Below are 22,922 nucleotides of genomic sequence, written 5' to 3'. Positions count from 1 at the left end.
GCGAGGAAAAAATATTTGGACGGAGCTGCGGAAATATATGTTTGACCAATTAAATCCTTTGATGTAGCTGATATGAAAAAAATGTTTGACAAATATTGTCCAGAAACCCTCACAGGTACTGCATTTAGCATAAAAAATATGCTCAAATCATAACATGGCAAACTCAAGCCCAACAGGCTGTCAAAGTGTCAGCGTGATGACTTGACTATGACTTGCCCCAAACTATCATAATGAGGGCATTTTAGTAAAGTGGAGACTCGTGGGTATCCATAGAACCCATTTCCGTTCACATATCTTGATGTAAGAGGTCAAGGGACCCCTTTGAAAATGGCCATGCACTTGCTAATGTTATATGTTGGTCACGGAACGGGGCTAGCCACAAATGCTAGCGTTAGCATCAAATTTGGAGTCTGATTAGTTTATGTATTGTGTAGTTAATGTTAGTCCCGTAGACGTTGTCTGTCTGCATTGGTTTTTGTTGTGTGGAGTGGACACGGGAGGAAACTCACTGGGCCTCATTGACGAAAAGACACATTTTCGCATCGCAATTGGTGAGAAACACCAGCTTTGTACTACTACAACTTAGTTAGGTTTAGGAAAAGATTGTGGTTTGGGTTAAAATAAGTATGCTTGTTACATTACTTGTGAAACTTGGCCTTAGTGAAGTACCTAAGTTACGTAACAAAATGGTAACGGTAAAGTGTGTTGACTTTTGATTTCCCACAGGACATGAACAGTCAGACTTTGTCACTATTTATACTACATCACATGACATCCTCCTTTGCTCCCGTCGTTGGCGTCTTCTTGTATTCGTATCGGTGAACAACCATGTGAATAGATTCTGAATCAACTGGTAGGTGTAGCAGGCCCCTTCTAAGTCACATCTATGAGGCTGATAACTTTAGACATTAAAGAAAATTTGTTTTCTGTTACCAGCATTTATCCAAACAGACTGAGACTCACTTACCACGTATAAAATGTTTTTAAGACATTTAATGTAGGGTTGGTAAACATTTTAGAAATAATTTTTGTTATGTTAGTTGAAATTCTCATTACATCCCGACAGCAATCAGTAAATCAAATGCTCCGACAAAAAAACCCATAAAGATTTGTATTGTTTGCCGTTTGTTATACGTACTGTTACTGTACATATTTTCCCAACTCTGGCTTGGAACAGTCCCGACGGCTCATTGTGGCTGCTCACGTAACACTTTTTTTGAGAAGACCTCAGATGACACACTGTTGTCGTAAATTTGGTGTTGTAGTAAAGTCAGTGTTAGGGTGACACAAGTGCGAATGAGGCGATATTCGTGTTAAATGGGGGCAGTGCCAACTGGGGTCAACAACACACACGTCTTTCTTCTGCAATTGGTTGAGACTGCGTTAAAGTTCACTAAAGTTAAACTCAAAGTGATGCGAAGATGCGAATCTCGCGCATGTGTGACCTTGCCCTTATTGTGTAAATGGTAGTAATTGTTTTAAAGCTTTCCAAATGTTTCGGTTTAGTGTGAAGTGAAATTAAATTAATTAATCACATTTGGGAGTAATATGGGAGTAAAAGGGGGTTAAGCAAGCATGAACCAAACCAATCATTTCATTTACATTTTGGACATTCAGTCGGCCGTCCTCTCCAGAACCATGGTTCTCTGTCTTGGTCAAAGACACACGATTGGCAATAACATCTGCTATTACAGGAAATGTATGACCTTTTGATAAAGCGTTGGGTTATTTGTCCATATAGTAAATATATAGCAAGTCATTTTAACACCACGTAAGTACCTTTGTCTAACACACAAAATTTGAAATTGGTCATCTAAAGGCGAATTCTAAGTTTTTGGAAACGAGACTCACTCGTCTGAGGGTCTTACAGAGACCCCTTTGATAAGATGTAGTATAAACTCAAATGACTTTACTGTAGGCTACAAGTTGCCTTTAAGGGTAAAAGAGACAATGTCCACTTCAAAATCATCCCCTTTCATCTGTGTTTATCTCAAATGTTTATCTAGGGGATTTTGTTCATAATGACTTATTTGTTGCAGGTCTCACAGCTGCATTGAATAAGTTGTGTGTGGCTGCTTTTGTGCCACCAACACTAATTGTCGCTTTTTAGCCTGTGACTAATACTCCAGAGAGGAATAACATCTTTTACAATTTGGGCTCCATGATTTAACTGTCGAGTACAATGCCGCAGTGCTGCGTATTATTAATGCACTCAACTGAAAGTACATAAAATTATTTTGCTCCAAGGAAAACTGAAGCATCAATTATTTACATTATTTCAAAGCCCCCTTGAGGCAAATTTGTGTTATTGCGCTATATAAACAAAATCGACTTGCCATTTGTCACCATTAATGATGATGTGAATCTGCTATTATTACAAGTAAAGCACACAGAGTAGAAAAGAACTGAACTGAAAGCTGATTTTATCATGATGCTGAATAGTAGATTATCCCCAGACATTTATGTAAGGAGTTACGCTGCTTCTCGGGAGCCTCACATTTGATGACGTGCAGCTACTTAATGCAGACGTCTGCAGCCGCATCTCGTGTAACGCTGCCGGAACACAAACTCACTAGGAGCTGGAGAGGTGAACACAAACACAGGGGAAGTGCCCTCTGGCTGGACGGAGCCTTATACGATAAAACAGAGAAAGCTTTCTTTGTAAACACATAGTAGAGTGTTTCTTTGTCTCCCCTCCGCAGTGTGGCCTTTTCCTTCAGCCAAAACCTTTGGGTTGAGAAGGAGCTATCAACAATGAATGTATTTCATTTATCCCTACAGCAAACCGGGCTCTCACATTATTCATAGACTCTTTGTGAGACGGAGGTTTATTACCTTCTCAAGGAGAGCACATGGGTTTGTGTTTTAGACGCCTTGAGGACCACGTAACATTTCAAGAGATAGTCGTCACTCCTTGACCCCTGAAAAGAAACAGATCCATTCATATCTCTCTGCCAGCTCCGCTCGGTTTCTTACTTCTTTGGTAACCAGCACCACTCGGGGGCATTTTGTCAAAGGAGGATGCTACTGTAAACATGCAGTGTGTGCTAAAAGTTAAGTGTGCGCTAGAGCTAAGTCTTTGCTTACAAATCACATCAAAGGCAACACAAGTCAATAAAACAAGTGTGGAGTGGATGGGTGGACAGATAAGTACTATATGAAATAAATAATATGTAACAGATAACCATATAAACCAGGCCTCTATTGAGAGAGAGAGATAGGCTGTTCACATTACTGGGGTAAGATATTACCCTTTAAAGACTCTTATTCTTGATAAAAAAGGTTATTGGTGCATTTGCACATATGCAGTCAAATGGAGTTGTTGATGGGACAGAGGATTGGGAGATGGCGGAGGCAGAGGGTCCACCGGCCAAGGACTACATACATCTACTCGCGCACTTTCACTTTGTGCACAAGCAGACCCTTTTCCTCAGCAGAAAACTTTCTGTCGATCCAACCAGTATAAAACAATATAAAACAGAGAAGAGCAGAACATCCTCTACTGGAACCAAAGAATGTATGGCATTTGTGTTTGATAAAAAACTAATCAATTATCAAAATATTTGGCAATTAATATATCAATCAATTAGAGACTATACTAGAGACTATACTAATCGACTAATCGTTTCAGCCATAATTTTAATCTGGTTATTTAACACTTAATTATACCAGAGTGGATATTGTTACAAGAGATACAAGACAAAGTGATCTTGGAATTGAATAAAGTACCTCCTTGTTGGGAATCACCACCCTAAATAACATCATAAGCATTTTAAATGACATATTATTAATGAGACCAGTTGCACTACAATCCAAGCGATTTCCAAGCGCAGATAATGATCAACCTCCGACACAATATCATTTTTCATCACAAAAATACCGACAATGATTCACAGAGCAGGCTGGTTCAGATTAGGCTCTCACTTGTTACCAACACACACATACTATTGTATTTCTTTCAGCTGATCTGAGGCATAGTGAATCACAGGAAATGATACAATGCAATGTGAACTCATTTGAAATTTGTTCCAAAAAGGTCACGAGCGTTTGATATCCAGCGACCAGTTGCGATGGATCGAGCCAATGTGAGATGGAGGAATGCTTGGATAATAAAACCATTAACTAATGAACTATAAAATAAATAACTCTCAACTACAAGCATTGCATTTTTGTTTCAAGCTTCAGCAACTCATGCTCAAAAAGAGTATTGTGTTGTGTGAAATTGCCATTTGGTGTAGTGTGAACTACTGTACATGTGAGAAATGTACTGTAACATGTAACCTTGGTGATTACGTTATCTACTATGCACTCATCAGCATCTCTGGGGGCCAATAGATGTAAACTGATTATAAGCACATATGTTTATTTAGACTTAATGTAAATGAATGATAACATTTATAGCAAGTTATGGTTTTATTAGATTAGTAGCAGAGCGAATCTACTTTATCCACTATAAAAACACAAGACATATCATTTGTAGGACATATTGCTGTCGCAGACTGGACTTCCCCTGTTGGAAACCATTGCGAATAATGTTTCTGCAAATCATCGAAAAACGTGTCCAGACTTGTGGTGCCACTGGGTCATCAGAGGCTCACTGAGCGTCAGAAAATGTGACTTTAAAATTATTTGTTTTGGAAAAGTCACCAATAAAAGGTCAGTTTAAGTCAAAGCAGCTGAAATCACCATGAAGTTCCTCTAATATGATTAGAGGTCACAAAACAACCAAGTGGAAAATGTTTCATTGAATGAATACATGCAATTTTGTTGGGCTGAAGCATAAAATCAAGTCCAATTTGTGGCTTGAAGATTCAGAAGGTCGTTATCATCTATTCACGTGGTTGATCACCGATACGGATACATTGGAAACTGCTTATAGTGATCATGTCTGTCCGGGTCAAATTGATCACTATAAGCGGATGATTATTATAACTGAATTTTTGTTGTTGTGCATCATTTCTCATGCAGATTGTCATCTAACTGACATTTGCACAGGTATCCAGCCAGAAAGCCCACGGTCCATGAGGAAAATTATCAAGGGAGTAGAGTAAAAAACAAAACAAAAATTCAATTAATATTAGTCTAACGTAGTTTTGAAATGTTTTTCCAGATGTTGTCATGTATCAAAAGACTCACAATGAACACTGTAAGTGGACTGCTTGATTACTATAAGCAAATTATTTAAACAACATTTGAATAGGAATGATTCTGTCACAAGCTTTTTTATCCATATAAGAGGATGATCACTGTAACTGTGATCACAAGAAGTGGTTTCCACTGTACAAGAAGACGACGGCAACGTCTACTGGCAGGAGCAAAGGAGTAAGTGATGCGACTTAGAATAAATAGCAACAAAATCCTATACGGAGGAGGTAGGGATGGCTGTATGGGTCAAACAAACACAGGACTTTCACCCAAGAGACCGCTGTCTGTGTCCTCTGTGAAACCAAAAGTCAGCTTTGAATTATTTTGCCATATTTTGTTATGTAACTTACGTACTTTACGCCACGTATGCAAGTTACAAAACAAGCATACTTATTTTAACCCAAACCACGTTCTTTTCCTAAACCTGACCAAGTGGTTTTGTTACCTAAAGTTGTTTTGTTTTAGTTCACAACGTTAAGTTTCACTTTCACTTTCAGAACGTGGTAGTTGCAGTTTGGCCCGTCTAAAGCAGCTATTCTCAACCACTGGGCCTGGGTCCACTGGTGGGCCTCAGAGCGCCACCCAGTGGGTCGTAGAGGTACAGCCCAATGGTTAAATTAACCTCTTCAGAATCTTATGACCGCTCTTCTGTCTTTCAGAGGTTGTAAGCTGGTTCAGTTTTAAAGCTACCAGTATCATAAGAAACTAAAAAACCTAATGAATCCATTGGTCCCAACCATGTTTTGCCATCTTGTCGGGAAGGAGGCTAAATAATTCTCCAAATATGTGCAAAATTTTGGTAAGGAAAAACTGTCATGGCCATTTTCAGATGGATATCTTGACCCCTGACCTCAAAATATCTGAATGAAAATGGGTTGTATGGGTACCCACGAGTCTCCCCTTTAAAGACATATGTCTCGGATGCAGTGATACAAAGTTGAGAGGTTTTTGAAACTAAAAAAATGTTGTTGGAGCCCAGTTTGTCATTTATTTGGGAAGGTGGTCCTCGGAAATTTGTAAAAATTCAGAAGTGGGCCTCAACATACAAAAGCTTGAGAACCCCTCGTCTGAAACCTTAAAATGGTAGTGGTAACCACTCATAACGCCCATTCAATGGGCTGATAACATTCGAAATAGGTGATACAAATCTGTGTGTTGTCTGCATAACTATAGTAAGAGTTTTTATTGTTTTCCATAATCTGCACTAGTGGCAGCATGTAGCTGTTGAACAGAAGAGGCCCGAGCATGGAGCCTTGGGGGATTCCACATAATTTATGTACACTGTAATTAAAGATCAACACAAAGTAGTCCCTGTCCTTCAAATAGGATTCAGAAGGGATCAGTCAGGACCAGTTTAGCACTGTGCCAGAAAGTCCCAACCAGTTTTCCAGTGTGTCTGGTATTCTGTGGTTGACCGTGTCAAATGCAGCACTGAGATCTAATAATACTAAGACTTTTCCACTGTCTGTGTTTAAGTGGATGACATTCAAGACCTTAAGAAGGGCAGTCTCTGTGATGTGCTGTGATGTGGTCGAAATCCTGACTGAAAACCATTAAAACAATTGTTTAGGGCTAGAAGGCTGTGAAGCTTGAAAAGCAGCCTTTTCAGTGATTTTACTTCAAAATTGGAGGTTTGCTATGGGACTCTATTTGTTCATTAGTGAGTTGTATGCAGAAGATCTGATGCCATACAGTTAAAACATTTTTGAAAAAGAAGAAGGATATCAAGGCAGCAGGAGGATAATTTTCAGATGTTGCTCAATTTCCTCAAAGGTTATTGATTGATAGGATCAAATTTTAGCATGCTAGTATAATTGGTTCTAAGTGGATGGAAGAACATTTCTTACCCTGTCTAATTCTCTCAATCTTGTCAATAAATAAGGAGGAAAATTCATTGCATGACTTAGTGGATGAAAGGGTTTTTGTCAGCCTGTCAACAGTAGCAAAAAAGGCACAAGTTCTTATTTTGTGTGGAAATTATGTCAATCGATGCACCAATAACACTTTTTACGAGTATGATTTGGGTACTTGCTGATACCGAGTACCATTATGAGTACTTAATGCCATTACAACTCTAACAATGACTTTGAAAATAAGTTTTATTTTCATCAGATGTTTCTCACTTTCTGACTGTAACAATTTAAATATACAACATGATGCTGTTGTTGACATTTTAACATTCAACTTTGTGTTTCCTGATGCAAACAGAGCATGCATAGTTTGCAGAAGGGATGTTAATAATTAACCGTTTAACTGTTTGAATATTAAAAAATAAAAAAAGCTGAGCAAAACTCAGAGGAGTGACTTGGAGAATAACTTAAAGGTCAGGCCTGAGTTGTTGCTAACTTTGGGGCTAACTTCCTTCACAGCAGCTTCAGCAGCTGGCTGGCAAGACATGAGAACTTGGCTTGGGTCTTGAGGAGTTGTAGCATTTATTCACCAACAAATAAACTGTACAAACACTGCAATGCTACGTTCACAGCTATAACGTTATTAATAAGTTCATACTCATCATCACACGCGCGCTCACTCTCTCTCTATCGACCAGACACTCGCTAACATTACACCGGGCTTGCAATACACTGGCGGAAACCCTGACAGAGTATGCCAGGCAGGCACACAGCTGCTTCGGTGGAGACTTAAGTGGCTGTATATGTCCGTGACAATGCACGCAACATCTGCTAACTCTGCCTGACAGGACGGTGAACAGGGTATTCAGTTATCTGTTTTGGAAATGCACTGCACACTTTAGTGTGTTAAAAGCAATCTTTGACAATTTAGTTTGCCATGTTTTTTTGTTTATTTTTGAGGAGTTATTGATATCAAATACAATAAGTCTGCAGATTTAGTTGGGCACATTTTGTTCTCTCTGTTATTAAAACAGGAATGGGAACATGAAGTCAAGGGCATTGACCTTTGTGGGGCCATGAGGCAGTACATCCATGCCCAACAGCAGTGCCTGCACCGAGACAAAAAAGGTGCCAGTACGCTAATTCAGCAGTTGCATGACATTATCATCGCATGTGTCTTGGATATATTTATATTTATACATATGCTATATCTTGATAATATATTCCACTTCAAATGTAATTTTGAATGCAGTTCATTACTAGGCCCTACATATGACATACATTTCCACAGTTTGTACATAAATGTATAATTTGGTTAATAAAAACTTTTTTATGTGGTTATTGATATGAATTAAATTGTACACAAATATAATATTACATATATGCACCAATAAAACCAACTTAAAATGTGATATCTGTTGGCCTAAAGATTAAATTGGTTAATGAGAAGGAATACCAAAGGTCATTTTATTGCTGTTTTCTCAGCATTACGCTAGCTAATGCAGGTGTTTAGGGGTGCGCATCTAGACACACCAGGAGGTGGCAGTAGGCTACGCAATAAGAAGTAAGGGTACTCATGTGGACAAAAATCAGAAGTACCAGTACTCAGTACTGGTGAGTACCGGCCCATTTCAGGCACTGCCCAACAGGAGACAGAAGAGGCATATTGGGGGTAGTAGAAGTGGCGATTGTGTGCACGCTCGTTTCGGAGTCCGTTCTCTCAGTTTTCTCCAGCTGTTTTAGTTTCTAATCACTTGACGTCAGGGTCATTAAGTTAAGTTAATTAAAGTCCGCACAAGGAAAAAAATTGACCTTTTGAATAAATTGATCTTCTGTAAGGAGCGACTGGCAACCATATGACTATTTAGGACGACATTTTATGCCTATGTGCCTTATCGTTTAGCCTCCAAATTCAATTATTGTAGGCATGTGGATCTGCACTGTAGATTGAAGTTAAGATAAATTCTGTTGATCTCATTGACCCCTTAGTGTCGCCTAGTTTATTCATACCGGGATGTCAGATTTATGCAACCCCTATTCTAAAAATACTGTCTGAATGTAGCCACAGTCCATAATAATTATTATTATATTATTTTGTTTGAACTATTAGTTTTTTTGAATCCCTCATGGAGTTGGATCAGATCGCAGTAGTCTAAATCCAACCATTAGATATCTAAGGGCAGCATTCAGCTCAGAAGTGACAATGAGCACGCTCGTTTCGGAGTCCGTTCTCTCAGTTTTCTCCAGCTGTTTTAGTTTCTAATCACTTGACGTCAGGGTCATTAAGTTAACCTTCCTCTTGTGTTAGGGTCGGCACCGACCCGTTTTAGGTTTTAAATGCATAAAAGAACCACATAAATTTTGTTTATTGCATCAAGGCTTTTTGACTTTGTCAGGAACCTCTATTTCAACAAAATAAAACAAAAACTTTTTTTTTCACTAAATTATAAAATGCTCTGGTTGAAATTATGACCTTTGTGTTGTTAGGGTCGGTTTCGACCCAGTTATAAAAATAAGATTATAAAGCAAAAATTAGAGCCAAAACTGAAATCATACGTGCACTGTCAGCCAACACACTGACAGCCAGCTTGATGAGGAATACCTGGATGCTTATATTGGTGTTGTTCTTATTGCTGGAGTGTACAGATCCTGCAATGAGGCCACTGATAGTCTCTGGGACGCATCGACAGGCAGAAATATTTTCCGGGCAACAATGTCACTTCAGACCTTTCAAATGATATCAAGAGTCCTCAGATTTGACAACAGAGATACCAGAGCAAGATCTGACAAGCTTGCCCCCATCAGGGATGTCTGGGACAGATGGGTGCAGCTCCTTCCACTGATGTTCAACCCAGGGCCAGAGGTGACAGTGGATGAACGTCTTGTCCCTTTCCGAGGAAAATGCCCCTTCCGGCAATACATACCTAGTAAGCCAGGGAAGTACGGCATAAAAATCTGGGCAGCCTGTGATGCAAAAACCAGCTATGCCTGGAATCTACAGATTTACACAGGCAAAGCTGCGAGTGGCATTCCTGAGAAAAACCAAGGAAAACGTGTGGTCCTCGATATGACTACTGGACTGCAGGGTCACAATATCACTTGTGATAATTTCTTTACCAGCTATGACCTTGGACAAGAACTTCTCAGGAGGAAACTTACCATGGTGGGCACAGTGAAGAAAAATAAACCTGAGCTGCCCGCTGAAATCTTGCAGGTGAAGGACAGGGCTCCACTTTCCTCAAAGTTTGCTTTTACAGACACCACCACTGTTGTCTCATATTGTCCAAAAAAGAGATGTGTTCTAATACCCCTTAGTAATAGTCAGGTAACACAACAACCTTTTATTTATTTATATGATTCTCTTGAGGTTCATTTTACCATTTTTTTAATTGAAATCGAGGGGTATACTGACAAAGAAAAGGCCCAGAGGCCCACACCAAAAATATTAAAACCAATATTTTCATGGATAAGGAAGCCTAACAAGGTAACCAAGAGATGAGAAACAAATTGGATGATAGATAATTGTTTTTAGTGTATTTTACAGCTGATTTAAGACATGGGTCAAAACCGACCCGTTAACATAAGAGATGGTAACAGAAAGCTAACACAGGAGGAAGGTTAAGTTAATTAAAGTCCGCACAAGGAAAAAAATTGACCTTTTGAATAAATTGATCTTCTGTAAGGAGCGACTGGCAACCATATGACTATTTAGGACGACATTTTATGCCTATGTGCCTTATCGTTTAGCCTCCAAATTCAATTATTGTAGGCATGTGGATCTGCACTGTAGATTGAAGTTAAGATAAATTCTGTTGATCTCATTGACCCCTTAGTGTCGCCTAGTTTATTCATACCGGGATGTCAGATTTATGCAACCCCTATTCTAAAAATACTGTCTGAATGTAGCCACAGTCCATAATAATTATTATTATATTATTTTGTTTGAACTATTAGTTTTTTTGAATCCCTCATGGAGTTGGATCAGATCGCAGTAGTCTAAATCCAACCATTAGATATCTAAGGGCAGCATTCAGCTCAGAAGTGACAATGAGCCTCATTCATAAATGTGTTTCTTATTATGGTTATAATACAATTTTTTCTGTTAAAATGATTCACTTCCACTGATTTTACGGATATAGTCTTAAATCTTTTAACCTCACTCAGGCAACACAGGAGCCCACACACTCGAAGGGTCACACCCTTGATCTGGTTCTGTGCAGTGATCTTAGCCCTGACAACTTTGAGTCTAAAGATATCTGTGTCTGATCACAAAGCTGTTTTATTCAATGTGCTTATCCACAGTCACCTGTCCGCCGCCTCTACGCCTGCTTGCAAGTTTTCTGAGCTTTTTACTGCTGCTTCTTTAACAGCCTTAAATCCACTTTTAACGTAAAGGAGCTGATCTCTCTTTTTAATCACACCTGTCAGACCTGTTGCCCCTTACAAAGACAAAAAGTCGAATAGAGCACCCCAGCTCTGGCTTAACAAATCCACCCAGGAATTAAAGAGAGACTGCAGGAGAAAGGAATTAAAATGGACAAAACTTTTTTTATGAGCTTTGGAAAGATGCAATGAAGATTTATCAAACGGCAGTTAAAGAAGCAAGAACATCCTTCATCTCAAACTTTTATTTTATCGTCTTTTTTCTTCGTGTTTAAAGTTAACCTTTCGTTTTGTCTTGCTTTTGTTTGTCCTCACTGATTGGCTTTCTGTTGTTAATTGCCTCATTACACGATTTTGTTTAATACTCGATTCTGATTGGTCAGTCACGGCGTTCTACGGTCTGTTATTTCTTTATAGCAGACTGTTAATATGTATAACAGACCGTTGCTATGGGCGCAGATCTGATGTTGGACTCTGGCGGACCATTTTTGTGCCAAATTATTGATTTCTTAAGTAAGTAGCTGTTTAATAAGCGGGATAATGTACGGGGCGATGTGACATTATCCCTTACTTGTATCCTGCTTTTGCTCTGCTTTATCTGTCAAAGCACTTTGTAAACTCTGTTTTTAAAGGTGCTATATAAATAAAGTTATTATTATTACAAAAACGTAAAAAGAAGAAATAAGAAAACCTTTAATTTCAATTCCAACCTACGTCCCTTTGCTGCATAATGTCCCCTTTCTCTTGCTCTCTTTCTCTCCTGCCTATCTCTCCGTCCTATCAAATAAAGGCAAAAAGTCCCAAAAAAAAGAAGGGGACGACTGATGAGGCAAACTTTTGGCGACCTTGCTGGTCTTATCAGCCGACTTGTTCTCTCTTGCTGTATTCGTTATCAGCAAGGGTGATATTACAGAATGTGCTTGGTTGAGGTGGAGGCAGACGGCGTAGCAGTGACCGGGGGGCATAGATGCTCACAAGTAAATGTTTTGCATATCCAGGTCAAGTCTCTTCTGGTTGTAATGAATGTTCTATCATCTGCTGCATGCCATTCGGTCGGCTTAGAACACGGCATAGCTATAACTAAGGAATTCATGTACTGTATCATCACTCCTTTATCTATTATATAGAGTATCAGCACTGATTAGTTGTGTGGTATATGATCACTTTAAACATGCTATTGCAATGCAACATGAAAAACTTTCCTTTAAAGTAAATAGTTGTATTTTGCCCCTAAAATAGACTAATGCTACTCAGAGTAACAGGAAAAGATTGCTAACATTATTAGACATGCAATAATAACCATAACCTACGTTTCAAAAACAGAGTACAACCGTATTGTATAATTATACTGGGTATTCAACGAATGACATTTTATAATCTACTGTAATTTAACACATCCCTCTAGTCTCAAGTCACTGTGTGGTCGAATAAAGCAGAGTTCACACTACACGACTCTCCAAGTCCTCAGATCTCTGTACTGTTGACACTACACAACTTACTGTCTTGTAATCGGGAGTCTTTAAGTCGTTGTGTTTTTCACACTACATGGCTGACCGGAGACAGGAGATCACACAGATCTTTCACCGGGAGGAATCCCCGATGAGGTCTCCAAACTACGTTTCACTTCAGGGTGAGAACTAAGAAGATTTGATTGTCTGCTAAAGATGTGGTTCTGAAGGGAGTGCTGTGGGTCGTGGACATCTAGAAGTTAAAGACTAATAGGCTAACAAGCAGACCCAACACATGCTGAAGCCAACGTGTGCTTGCTTTGTGTGACGCCCCGCTCTCATTGGCTGTAGCTCGTGGCCGGAGTCCCCGACAGGGCCAGATGTTTAGCACGCTAGATATCTGGACTGTGTCGGCGAGCGTCGGCGAGCCTCTTGGCACCCTTCTTTGAGCAGTTCACACATGACATTCGAGCACAGATGTGCGAGCTGCGAGCCAACGACGATTTGCCTGTGATCTGGGGCTTTTTGTCGGGGAGTTCCAGAAACTGTCGGGGAGCGGAAAATCAGGCCTAAAGTCGTGTAGTGAGAACCAGACATTAAGTGCGAGTTGAGTCCAAGTTCCCATTTCTGCTGGGGGGTGAATTTAATGACAACGTTCGCCAGCGCTTCCACAAGTGACACTGAGGCTGCGGTGATGGGAGGGATTTTCAGTTGAACGACTATTGAATGAGCTGAGATCCGCCATCGCCCGGAGGAAGTTGACTTTGCTCTCTTGCCGAATTCCCTTAGTAACAAGTCTCTCTAGCAAATAGCAGCTACGACAGAGACAGGCCACCCCATCAAGAGGAGGAGCCTGAGACAAAGAGATGTCTTCTCTGCTTCTTTACCCTGTGGCTACAGTATGTTTAACATCCTCTTCCAAGAATGAGGCACATTGTCCAGTCTGTGAGGGATTAAGAACATGCACTTGCTTAAGTGATAAACACACAGAGCGTCGTTATGATGCCTGGCGAGGGGCTATGCAATCAGCTGAGCTTGCTACGACAGAGTGAGACAGTAAAACAAGATACCGTGTGTTCCCAAAGAGCAGCAAGAGCAAAGATCTTTACAGTAGGAGAACAAACTGCTGGAAACTTCTTGATTTTGAAACAGTCGTATTTTTTGAAAATCTTATCTTGAAGAATCTGCTGGCCACTAGAAACTGAGAACAGAGCTTTAGGTATGCTCCGAGTTGATTAAACAAAAGGCTCTCTTAGCCAAGTTTGAGACCTCAGAGTCTACCCTTCAAATCAAAAAGAGCACAAAGATGTAGCATTATTCAGCTGAAATGTGCCTGGAGTTTGAGGAAAAGGTCAGAGTACGGCACGAAAGTCGGCACGTGGATTTGAATCTGGTGATTTTTTTTAAAAGTCAGGGCTGTTCTGGGCCAATAAATATAATACGAAAGTGTTTGATTGCATTCTTCTAATATATACAAAGCCGCAATTAGGGAGGAAAATTAGGCGGATAGATCAATTCTATGCTCTATGCTTGTAAGAGAACCACAAATACAGAAACACGACACTCATTACCACAAGAGATTACATAAGCAGCCATGCAATGACTACCTGTCATCTGTTGTATAATATAACTGTAATAATCAAAGGTATCAGTCAGCTTTACTTAAAGGTGCTAAATTCAGAGCATTAAAGGCAGGGTCGGTAATGTTGAGAAACAAGCAAGAGTACGCTAGATTTTTTAAAATATCCGACCGAAAAAAACAGCCCAGTGTTGCCAACTCTTTTCCAATGTAAGTAGCTAACAGCACTAGCTCCAACAGTCCCTATATCTAGAGAGAAAGTCGCTAAGTCGGCAACACTGACAGTCCATCGCTTCAGGCCTCCCTCTAAAGCCACTCCTCTAAAATTATCATTGTGAACGTAAATAATGAATATAACTATTGTCAATACTCACAGCTGTCAAGCTAGCAGCTTGTACAGAGTATTTGATTACTGATTGCTGTCGGGATGTAATGACAATTTCAACTAATATAACAAACTAGAATTACCGCCTCGTGGTCGTATGACTCCGCCAACCAGTCAAGTTGCAGTTTACATCCATGTCTGTCCAAAATGTCACAACTTCATAATTTTGTCCTGTTAGACATTTGTGTGAAATTGTCATAATTAGCAGATGAATTCTTGAGTTGTGGCAAAAAACGTGTTTTGTGAGATCACAGTGACCTTTGAGTTCATCCTTTAAGTGGATGTTTGAGCCAGATGTAATAGAATTCCCTCCAGGTGTTACTGAGATATCTCTTTCACAACGTAAGGTCACAGTGACCTTGAACTTTGACCTGTTACCACCAAAATCGACGCAGTTCATCCTTGAGTCCAAGTGAACGTTTGCGCCAAATTTGAAGAAATTCCCTCATTGATCCTGAGACATGTCTACGCGCCGGCGACAATGTTTTTGAAGAACACTATCAACCTTAGCTTTTAATATAGCAGCAAACAACTATTTATTACCTATCATACATACTATCTATGTAAAGATTAGAGAAGTAATGTCTACCTGAGTAGAAAATTAAGTCACAATCCCTCTGTGTGTGTTGTATCTGAGCTTCTCTGTGCTCCATTATGTTGCTGGTCTGGCCACGCGTGCATTTTAGTGCACGTGAATGCCTGTGTGTGTGCCCCACTGGCTAGCTAATCGCCGCTGCTCTGCACTGCGCTCATATGGCGGTTACAGCTGATAACGTCGTCCCACGTCATTGTCGCGGAAGCGTAGCGCCAGCACTGTTACCATTGTTTGCACTGTTCATGCTGTTAGCACTGCTAGCTGTTAGCTCACAGCTTGTCAGCCGTAGCCATGTTGAGAGCCATGTGGAGGCAATCCCGCAATCATATTCATGCTCTGAATTTCAAATTTAGCACCTTTAACTACTGTACATGCTGTGCACACAAAGACAGTAAAGAACATCATTAAAATGCTAGTTTATACTGCACAACACTATATACATAACATATTTCTTTATTTCTTTATTTTTACAGATTTTGGCTTTTTCGGTCTGATTGAAGATTTTTTTTCCATCGAGTGTTAAAGACACTATCAGTCAGTCATAACAGCCCTGAGAAAATCAAGAAGGCACGGATGTCGACACAACTCAACTCCAACGAGAACAGTTGCAGCCCACAGGCAACGAAGTACAAAGTCTCATTCAGTAAAGTGAGATCTTACTTAACCTTGTCCAATAGTTTAATGTTAGAAAGTAGTCCTCGGTGGGATCAGATTCCGCATGGAGACACTTTGTTTTAGTTCAGTGAGAGTGAACCTAAACAGTAAAGTTGTGGGTCAAACAGCTAAACTAAGAGCTTAAAACTCACTCCAAAGCTCCATAAAGCCGATGGGAGCTGCAGATTCAGATGATAACCCTCTGTAGGTTCATCACTACTAATGGTGCCTTCAAATGAAACTTGTGAGCTTGTGTTTACAACATGGGAAGTCGTGTACACGACATGCTTGGCGTTCAAGTGGTTAAATCGTGAAGAACACCGCTGCTAAGCAACGGCAATATTAACGTTACTGTCGTCATCTAGAAGCCACAGAGGCTAACAATTTAACAAGCTAGCAAGCAGGTAACATAATGCAGGAAATGCAGAGACATAATGACAGAGGAAAAAGATGAGACTGTTGGGAATATCAACATTTTCCTAAGGCATGTTATACAATTACGAAGAAAAAACAATATACAACTAAAATTTAAATATATATTAACTTATTATGCACCGAAATATTAGCTTCCATGGCCGCCACCATTTCTGACAACGTCAACAAACACGTCACAAGTCGTAAACTCGGAGCTTAAGAGGTCATGAATACCACAAGAGAGGGGCGTTCATATGGACTCTTCTCGTGAACACGGTAAACACGACAACATTTGAGGGCAGAAAGAGCCATCTTTCACATTGTCATTTGATATATTGTTCACAAAATATCAATAAAACCGCTTTAAAGACATTATTCTGTAAAAACAAAGGGTGAACTAGATGGTGGCAGGTGTAATGTTTATGTTAAACACATTTTCCTACAATACTTGTACTGTTGAGGCTGATGTTTGACTAATTTAGATTATCTTGCACTATATAGTGTTTTTTCTTAAATGAGCTCAAGATTCAAATGAGCATTTTTTGCTGACTTATAAGTTGAGTTGTGTGATAAAACTCTGCCTTTCCTTTGTCTTGATCCCTGAACTGTTTTTTTCACTTCATCCTCACTGGGGTCAGAGGTAACCCGGCTAATTAAGGGTCCCCCCTCCCCTCTTGGACAACCTCATCTGAGCTTTATGTTTTCACTTTCACGGTCCAGCAGCTCTGCCTGGTACTTCTAAGCTAATTTTGCCTCGCCTGCACGGCTTTGGGGGGGTCTTTTGATAATCCACAGACAGGTTAGGTTCAAACTGTCAAGAAGTATTTGCCCAGGAAACTGGGATCGTCGTCTGGATTCACTATGAAAATAATACAGTATGAGGAAAAGTGTTAGATTTCTTTATGAAGTACAACCCTCTTTTAGAACAATTTGCAAAATATTTCTATACCGACACACCACGTTCTCACAACACTACAAATGTTATAGATAAATGAAAACAACAACAAAGGCATTTCCTGTTTTGCACGTAGACACAAGTCCACGTGAAAATAGTAACACATGCCGAGTCACCCTGGCAGGATGCGATTTTCATGCTGAAATCACTGGAGGTCGTATAGCGCTAAAGGATTATGTTATTCCGCTATCAATAAAACACACTGATAAGTCAGATATGAGAATGGTACAACTCACAAGTCAACAACATGATGACCTTAAAAGAACTTCTCCATCACCCAGCTCCAGTAAGGTCACACTTATCTTACAGAACGTATCGGACTTAATGATATCAAATGCATATCCGTGATAATCGGCAGAAATACTAGAAGTAATTTTTTCTTGTAGGCACAGAAACGTGTAAAACCAATGAAGAAAATGATATATCAAATGTCTGACATTTGGCATTTCAACTCACGAGCGTTTTTGATAAACTCAGATACTTTGAAATTCCTGAAGGGGTGAAAACTGATTACCGGTCCTGATCTTAGAAACATCTTAATTATCAACTATTGTTATCTAAGAGTTTTTAAACTTCCAGGATAAGTTCAGCGTTCTTTCTCTTCCAAAAAAACATTTCTTTCTCGTCTTTATATTCTCACGTTTTCAGGGTCCATTTGGTCATACCAGGGATGAAATGAGTGAAAATATGTCAGTGTAGTGGAGCAAATAGGATTAAATGTGTTGAATGCCAAATGTCTGGAAACAGGAATTCTGTCAAGAGATAATCCCCCCCGTGGATTTAACACAGTCCACTCTCAAAGAACTGTATTTGTGTCTCAGGAGCTGACACAGACGGAGGAATTTCTGATGCCAAAGTCCATAATCATGTTGAATTTGTGATTTAATAAAATGGAAAAATGTATAATCCAGTTTGGAATGGGTGGAAGCAAAACTCCACGAAAGAGTAAGCACCCCCATGTCTCCTCAAGTCACCCTTCACATCACGGCTGCCGCTCACACAGGTATACCAGAGCGTTGGTTCGGCTTACCTTCAGAACTTCCATGGGCCGGCCGCGGGGAGGCGTGACATGGACGGTGGAGGTGTGTTGGGTGTCGTGGGGCAGAAGGTCTCTGGTCCTCCTCTCTCGGTCCTCCCTGCGCTCTTGACCCTGGCGGTGGGCGAACGCCGGCTGGTCTCGGACCCGGACCTGTGACGTCACGGCCGGTGGAGGGTGGGAACTGTGGAGGCGCTTGTAGAGGCCATGGAGGTCCGGGGGAGCACTGAAGACCCCAGCCCACCCAAGGGCAAAGAGAGGAGGGAGGAGTTTAACAGATCGGGATAAATAACATGCTGGTGTGTATGAGCGAGGCCGGTGGGATGTTTCTGAGCCATCCTGGGGTGTTGTAGTGGAGTACAATATGGTGATAGAGGGAAGCCAGAGATTCTTTTACTGAGAATATATTAATGTTATTTGAATGAGGGTGAAATGACAGGTGCTAAACATCACCACCGTGCTGTCTAGTACATTTTAGTGATTTGAACTGTCCTGGTTGAATATTTTAATAATATATAAAGTATTGTTGTAGAAAATCAGACATTCATTTATATATCATGTCTTGTTAAAGGTAGGACTGGGCGATATGGCCAAAACCTTCTATCCTGATATAGGTCATCTCGATAACGATATATATCACGATAGCATGTTTTCTGGTACTTTAATGAATAAATAGTAGGGCTGTCAAAGTTAACGCGATAATAACATGTTGTTAGATGGACATTAGATAAGGAATCATTGACAATCATCGGTACCGACCATCATACTAGCTTGTTGCGAAGGAGGCTAAATAACGCTCCAAACTTACACTAAATTTTGGTGAGGAAAAACTGTCATGGCAATTTTCAAAGGGGTCCCTTGACCTCTGACCTCAAGATATGTGAATGTAAATGGGTTATTTGCGTACCCACGAGTCTCCCCTTTACAGACATGCCCACTTTATGATAATCGCATGCAGTTTTGGCGCAGGTCATAGTCAAGTCAGCACACTGACACACTGACAGCTGTTGTTACCTGTTGGGCTGCAGTTTGCCATGTTATGATTTGAGCATATTGACACACTGACAGCTGTTTTGTTATGCTGCATGCAGTACCTGTGAGGGTTTCTGGACAATATTTGTCATTGTTTTGTGTTGCTAATTGATTTCCAGTAATAAATATATACATACATTTGCATAAAGCAAGCTTATTTGTCCACTCCCATGTTGATAAGATTATTAAATACTTGACAAATCTCCCTTTAAGGAAAATTTTGAACAGATAAAAAATGTGTGATTAATTTGTGATTTATCGCGATTAACTATGCACAATCATGCGATTAATCGCAATTAAATACTTTAATCGGCTGACAGCCATTATAAAAAGTCTTATGAACTAACCACATGATAAAGCCTATTTTTGTATACTCCTGTGTGAATTAAATACTTAACAAATGAAAAGTACGGAGTATTTTAGTGCATAATGAACATAACCGTTTCAAGTGAAATTATAGAGATAAAATGAAAAATATTAAATAAAAAAATAATACAATAAAATAATAATAATAATAATAATAATAATAATAATAATAATAATAATAATATAATAAAAAAAAGTATTTCCAGCCATACACTGACTATGTTTACATGCATTCACACAAAAACAGAGTAATTATATTAAGACAATAGATTGATTTAACTGAGTTTGATCACATTATATCACAATATATCAATATATGATTTAATCATGATACGATTCCATTGAAAGACGATAAATTATCATATTGAATTATCGCCAAACCTTAGTTAAAAAGGCATTAACTTGGCGGCAGCAGGAACAAGCTATTAACACCTTTAAAGTTGCAGTTGTTTAAAGCAGTTGCCTATTCCCACATCCAGCCGACATGGAGAAAAAAAAGTCATGTCGTGTTTGTGTCCACCTGACAAGTCCATTATTCACTCGCCTCTTAGCTCCGATTTAGTGTCTAATACCTCCTGTGGATCTGCTGAAAACGACGCTGTTGCGAGCGGTGAAACCAAAACATTAAAGCTGTGGGGAGGAAAACCAAAACAATGAGCTGAAACGCTCCTTACAGCGGAGAGGAACTGCAAAGTTAGGGGATAATTCTTTGTGGATTCATTGTTGCATGCGACCCTTTCACACACACACACACACACAGTCATTTGATCTATTGTTGTTTATAGAAATATTGATTGGATCAGCTTTAAGTCACAATTTGGTTGCCTTAATGGGACTCCTAATTACCCCTATTTTATAAAGAAGGAAAGGCAAATCCCTAACTGAACTGAGGCATTACATCAATCGTTAATTCTGTTAATTAGCCCACCATCAGTGGCCAAATCTGTTTGGTAAGATTAGGCCTAAATTTGGTTTACCCTCCATGCTCTGCTAGAGTCTGATTTGGGGGGTAAGCTGATGTGATTATGTGCCACCAGACTTCCAATAACTGGTCTGTTGTGAGGTCTGAGGCAGTACCTGTGCTCTTTGGAAAACACAATGCACCTAATGACTTCACAGCTTTACTCATGTGCAATAATACACCATGCTTCCACTACTCTCCTCCTGTCCACTCCTGAGTTCATACCTCTCAAATCTGCAGCATATTTGAGCGGACAGCGCTTGCACATCCCAAACCCAAAATGGATCTGGCAGTGCACACGCTGTCGGGATGAGGCATTCCCCGGGAAAATGATCCTTTTGATAAAACCACTTCAAATCCTCTCAGCCTGTGCAGCTGTGCGATAATCGCACTAATTAGGCTGGCATGTCAAATCTAGCGCTGGTCTGTAGCTATCGCTTCTACATCACCAATGGCAACGCTTCGGCACTATAGCAAAGAAACTCAATGATCTTTTCTTTCTTTTTTGAAACCCAAGAATATCTTTAATTAGCTCACAGAAATCTGCACCTGGTGTGAGTCAGAGAGTCAAAGTAATTTGAGTTTTCTGGATACTTTTGAAATATTCATTGTTTTTTCTAGCCGTTCTGGATTCAGATACTTAAAGGTGCTTTTGTTAAAATTCAGCCTCTACATGTCACATCTTGTTAGAAGTGGGACCCAAACGTCGGATATCTTCCACAGAGATAAACAAAACATTCATTTTGGACCTGCCAAAGTTTTTAAAATGATTAATTCACAATCATAAGAATTTAAATAAGACGTACTTTTATTCAGCAACTTTCTAAAAGCTCTTAAATTATTTGTCCACATAAAATTGTTATCAGTAAGACCATTAATATTGATTAATTGCTCCAAAGCACTTTTTACGAATTGAGTAAACAAGATATGTTTATTAAATATTTATTAGTGGGCTTTAGAGGCGCTGGTTGGTGGATTTTTTTAATCTGCAGACGGAGCCAAGCTTGCTGTTTTCCCCCGTTTCCAATCATGTTATATTAAACTAAACTGCATGCTGGCTGTAGGACAAAAGGTATCAATCTTTTCATCCAACTCTCATCAAGAAATCAAATAAGCGTCTCTTCCAGTCTTTCCTATTTATCTCCTATGTAAGTTTCCTTGCACCTGTCAGGGCTGCACGCTTACACTTTTAGTGACAGAACCTGTCCCTGGATGCCTAAAGATGTTAAACAGTTTATATTATTTTCATTTATATTCATTAATAATGTGCATTGAAAGTGAATATATGTATGAAGACACAAGTCAGCACAACTGGCCCAAAAAAAAGAAGAAATAGTGTGAGTCATGTTCTACGCATATCCACTGTGGTTACCTTGTTCCTCACATCTATATTAGGACGTATAATTAGTCACTTGAAATTCAAAACTAAGTACATGTAATATCTAAACCACACATGAGTAACATACAGCCCAAAGGCCGGAACCGTCTCAATTCTGCCTGTAATGCCCTCAAAGGAATAAAAAAATTACTTCCCCCCCAAAACAATCAATAAAATGCAGCATTGTGTTAATGAATCTAGCGGCGAATGACTGCAATGAGTCTGTACTGCTATTTAACTTGATTCCAACATAGGGTGCTGTCTAAATTTAGATTGGACCATAGACTGTATATAAGAAGTGGACGTAATCACCGTGACGTCACCCATTGGTTTGTGGACTGCAGTTTTGAAGCCTCGAGTTCGTCATTTTGGCCGTTGCCATCTTGTTTTTTTGCAACCAGAAGTGACACGAGAGGGTGGAGCTAAGTACAACCAAACACTGAATAAGACATTTTCAGGTGACCAAAAATGTTACAATTAACTTTCATGAACTGAAAACACACGAAAACACATGAAAAGGTTAAAGTTGTAAGACGAATACACGGACAACTCTCAGACCGGACAACGCCGTGGTAGCGACCTGTCAATCACAAGGTAGCCACGCCTTAAAGCATCCCCTGCTTTATGGTCTATTTGACTCTAAATGGGACCATAACTTACTAAATGAACATCATGCTGTATTGAAGAAGATTTGAAACTAGCGATTGAGACCATAAACTCATGTTTACAATGTTTACTGAG

At 39.7% G+C, this 22,922-nt stretch overlaps 1 protein-coding gene across 1 annotated transcript in view; it reads right to left on the bottom strand.

Moving 5' to 3' along the window:
* The window catches only part of mitfa (melanocyte inducing transcription factor a), a 33,029-nt gene that overhangs the window by 7,620 nt on the left and 2,487 nt on the right, over nucleotides 1–22,922 (bottom strand). The window contains exon 2 of the mRNA XM_037785544.1: nucleotides 18,439–18,670. Coding sequence (XP_037641472.1) covers nucleotides 18,439–18,670 — 232 coding nt within the window. The remainder of the gene's footprint in view (nucleotides 1–18,438; nucleotides 18,671–22,922) is intronic.

The sequence above is a fragment of the Sebastes umbrosus genome, chromosome 1 (assembly GCF_015220745.1).
Source record: "Sebastes umbrosus isolate fSebUmb1 chromosome 1, fSebUmb1.pri, whole genome shotgun sequence".
NCBI classification, from domain to species: Eukaryota; Metazoa; Chordata; class Actinopteri; order Perciformes; family Sebastidae; genus Sebastes; species Sebastes umbrosus.
The sequence above is the reverse complement of the archived record's forward strand: the minus strand, read 5'-3'. Positions and strand labels throughout refer to the sequence as shown.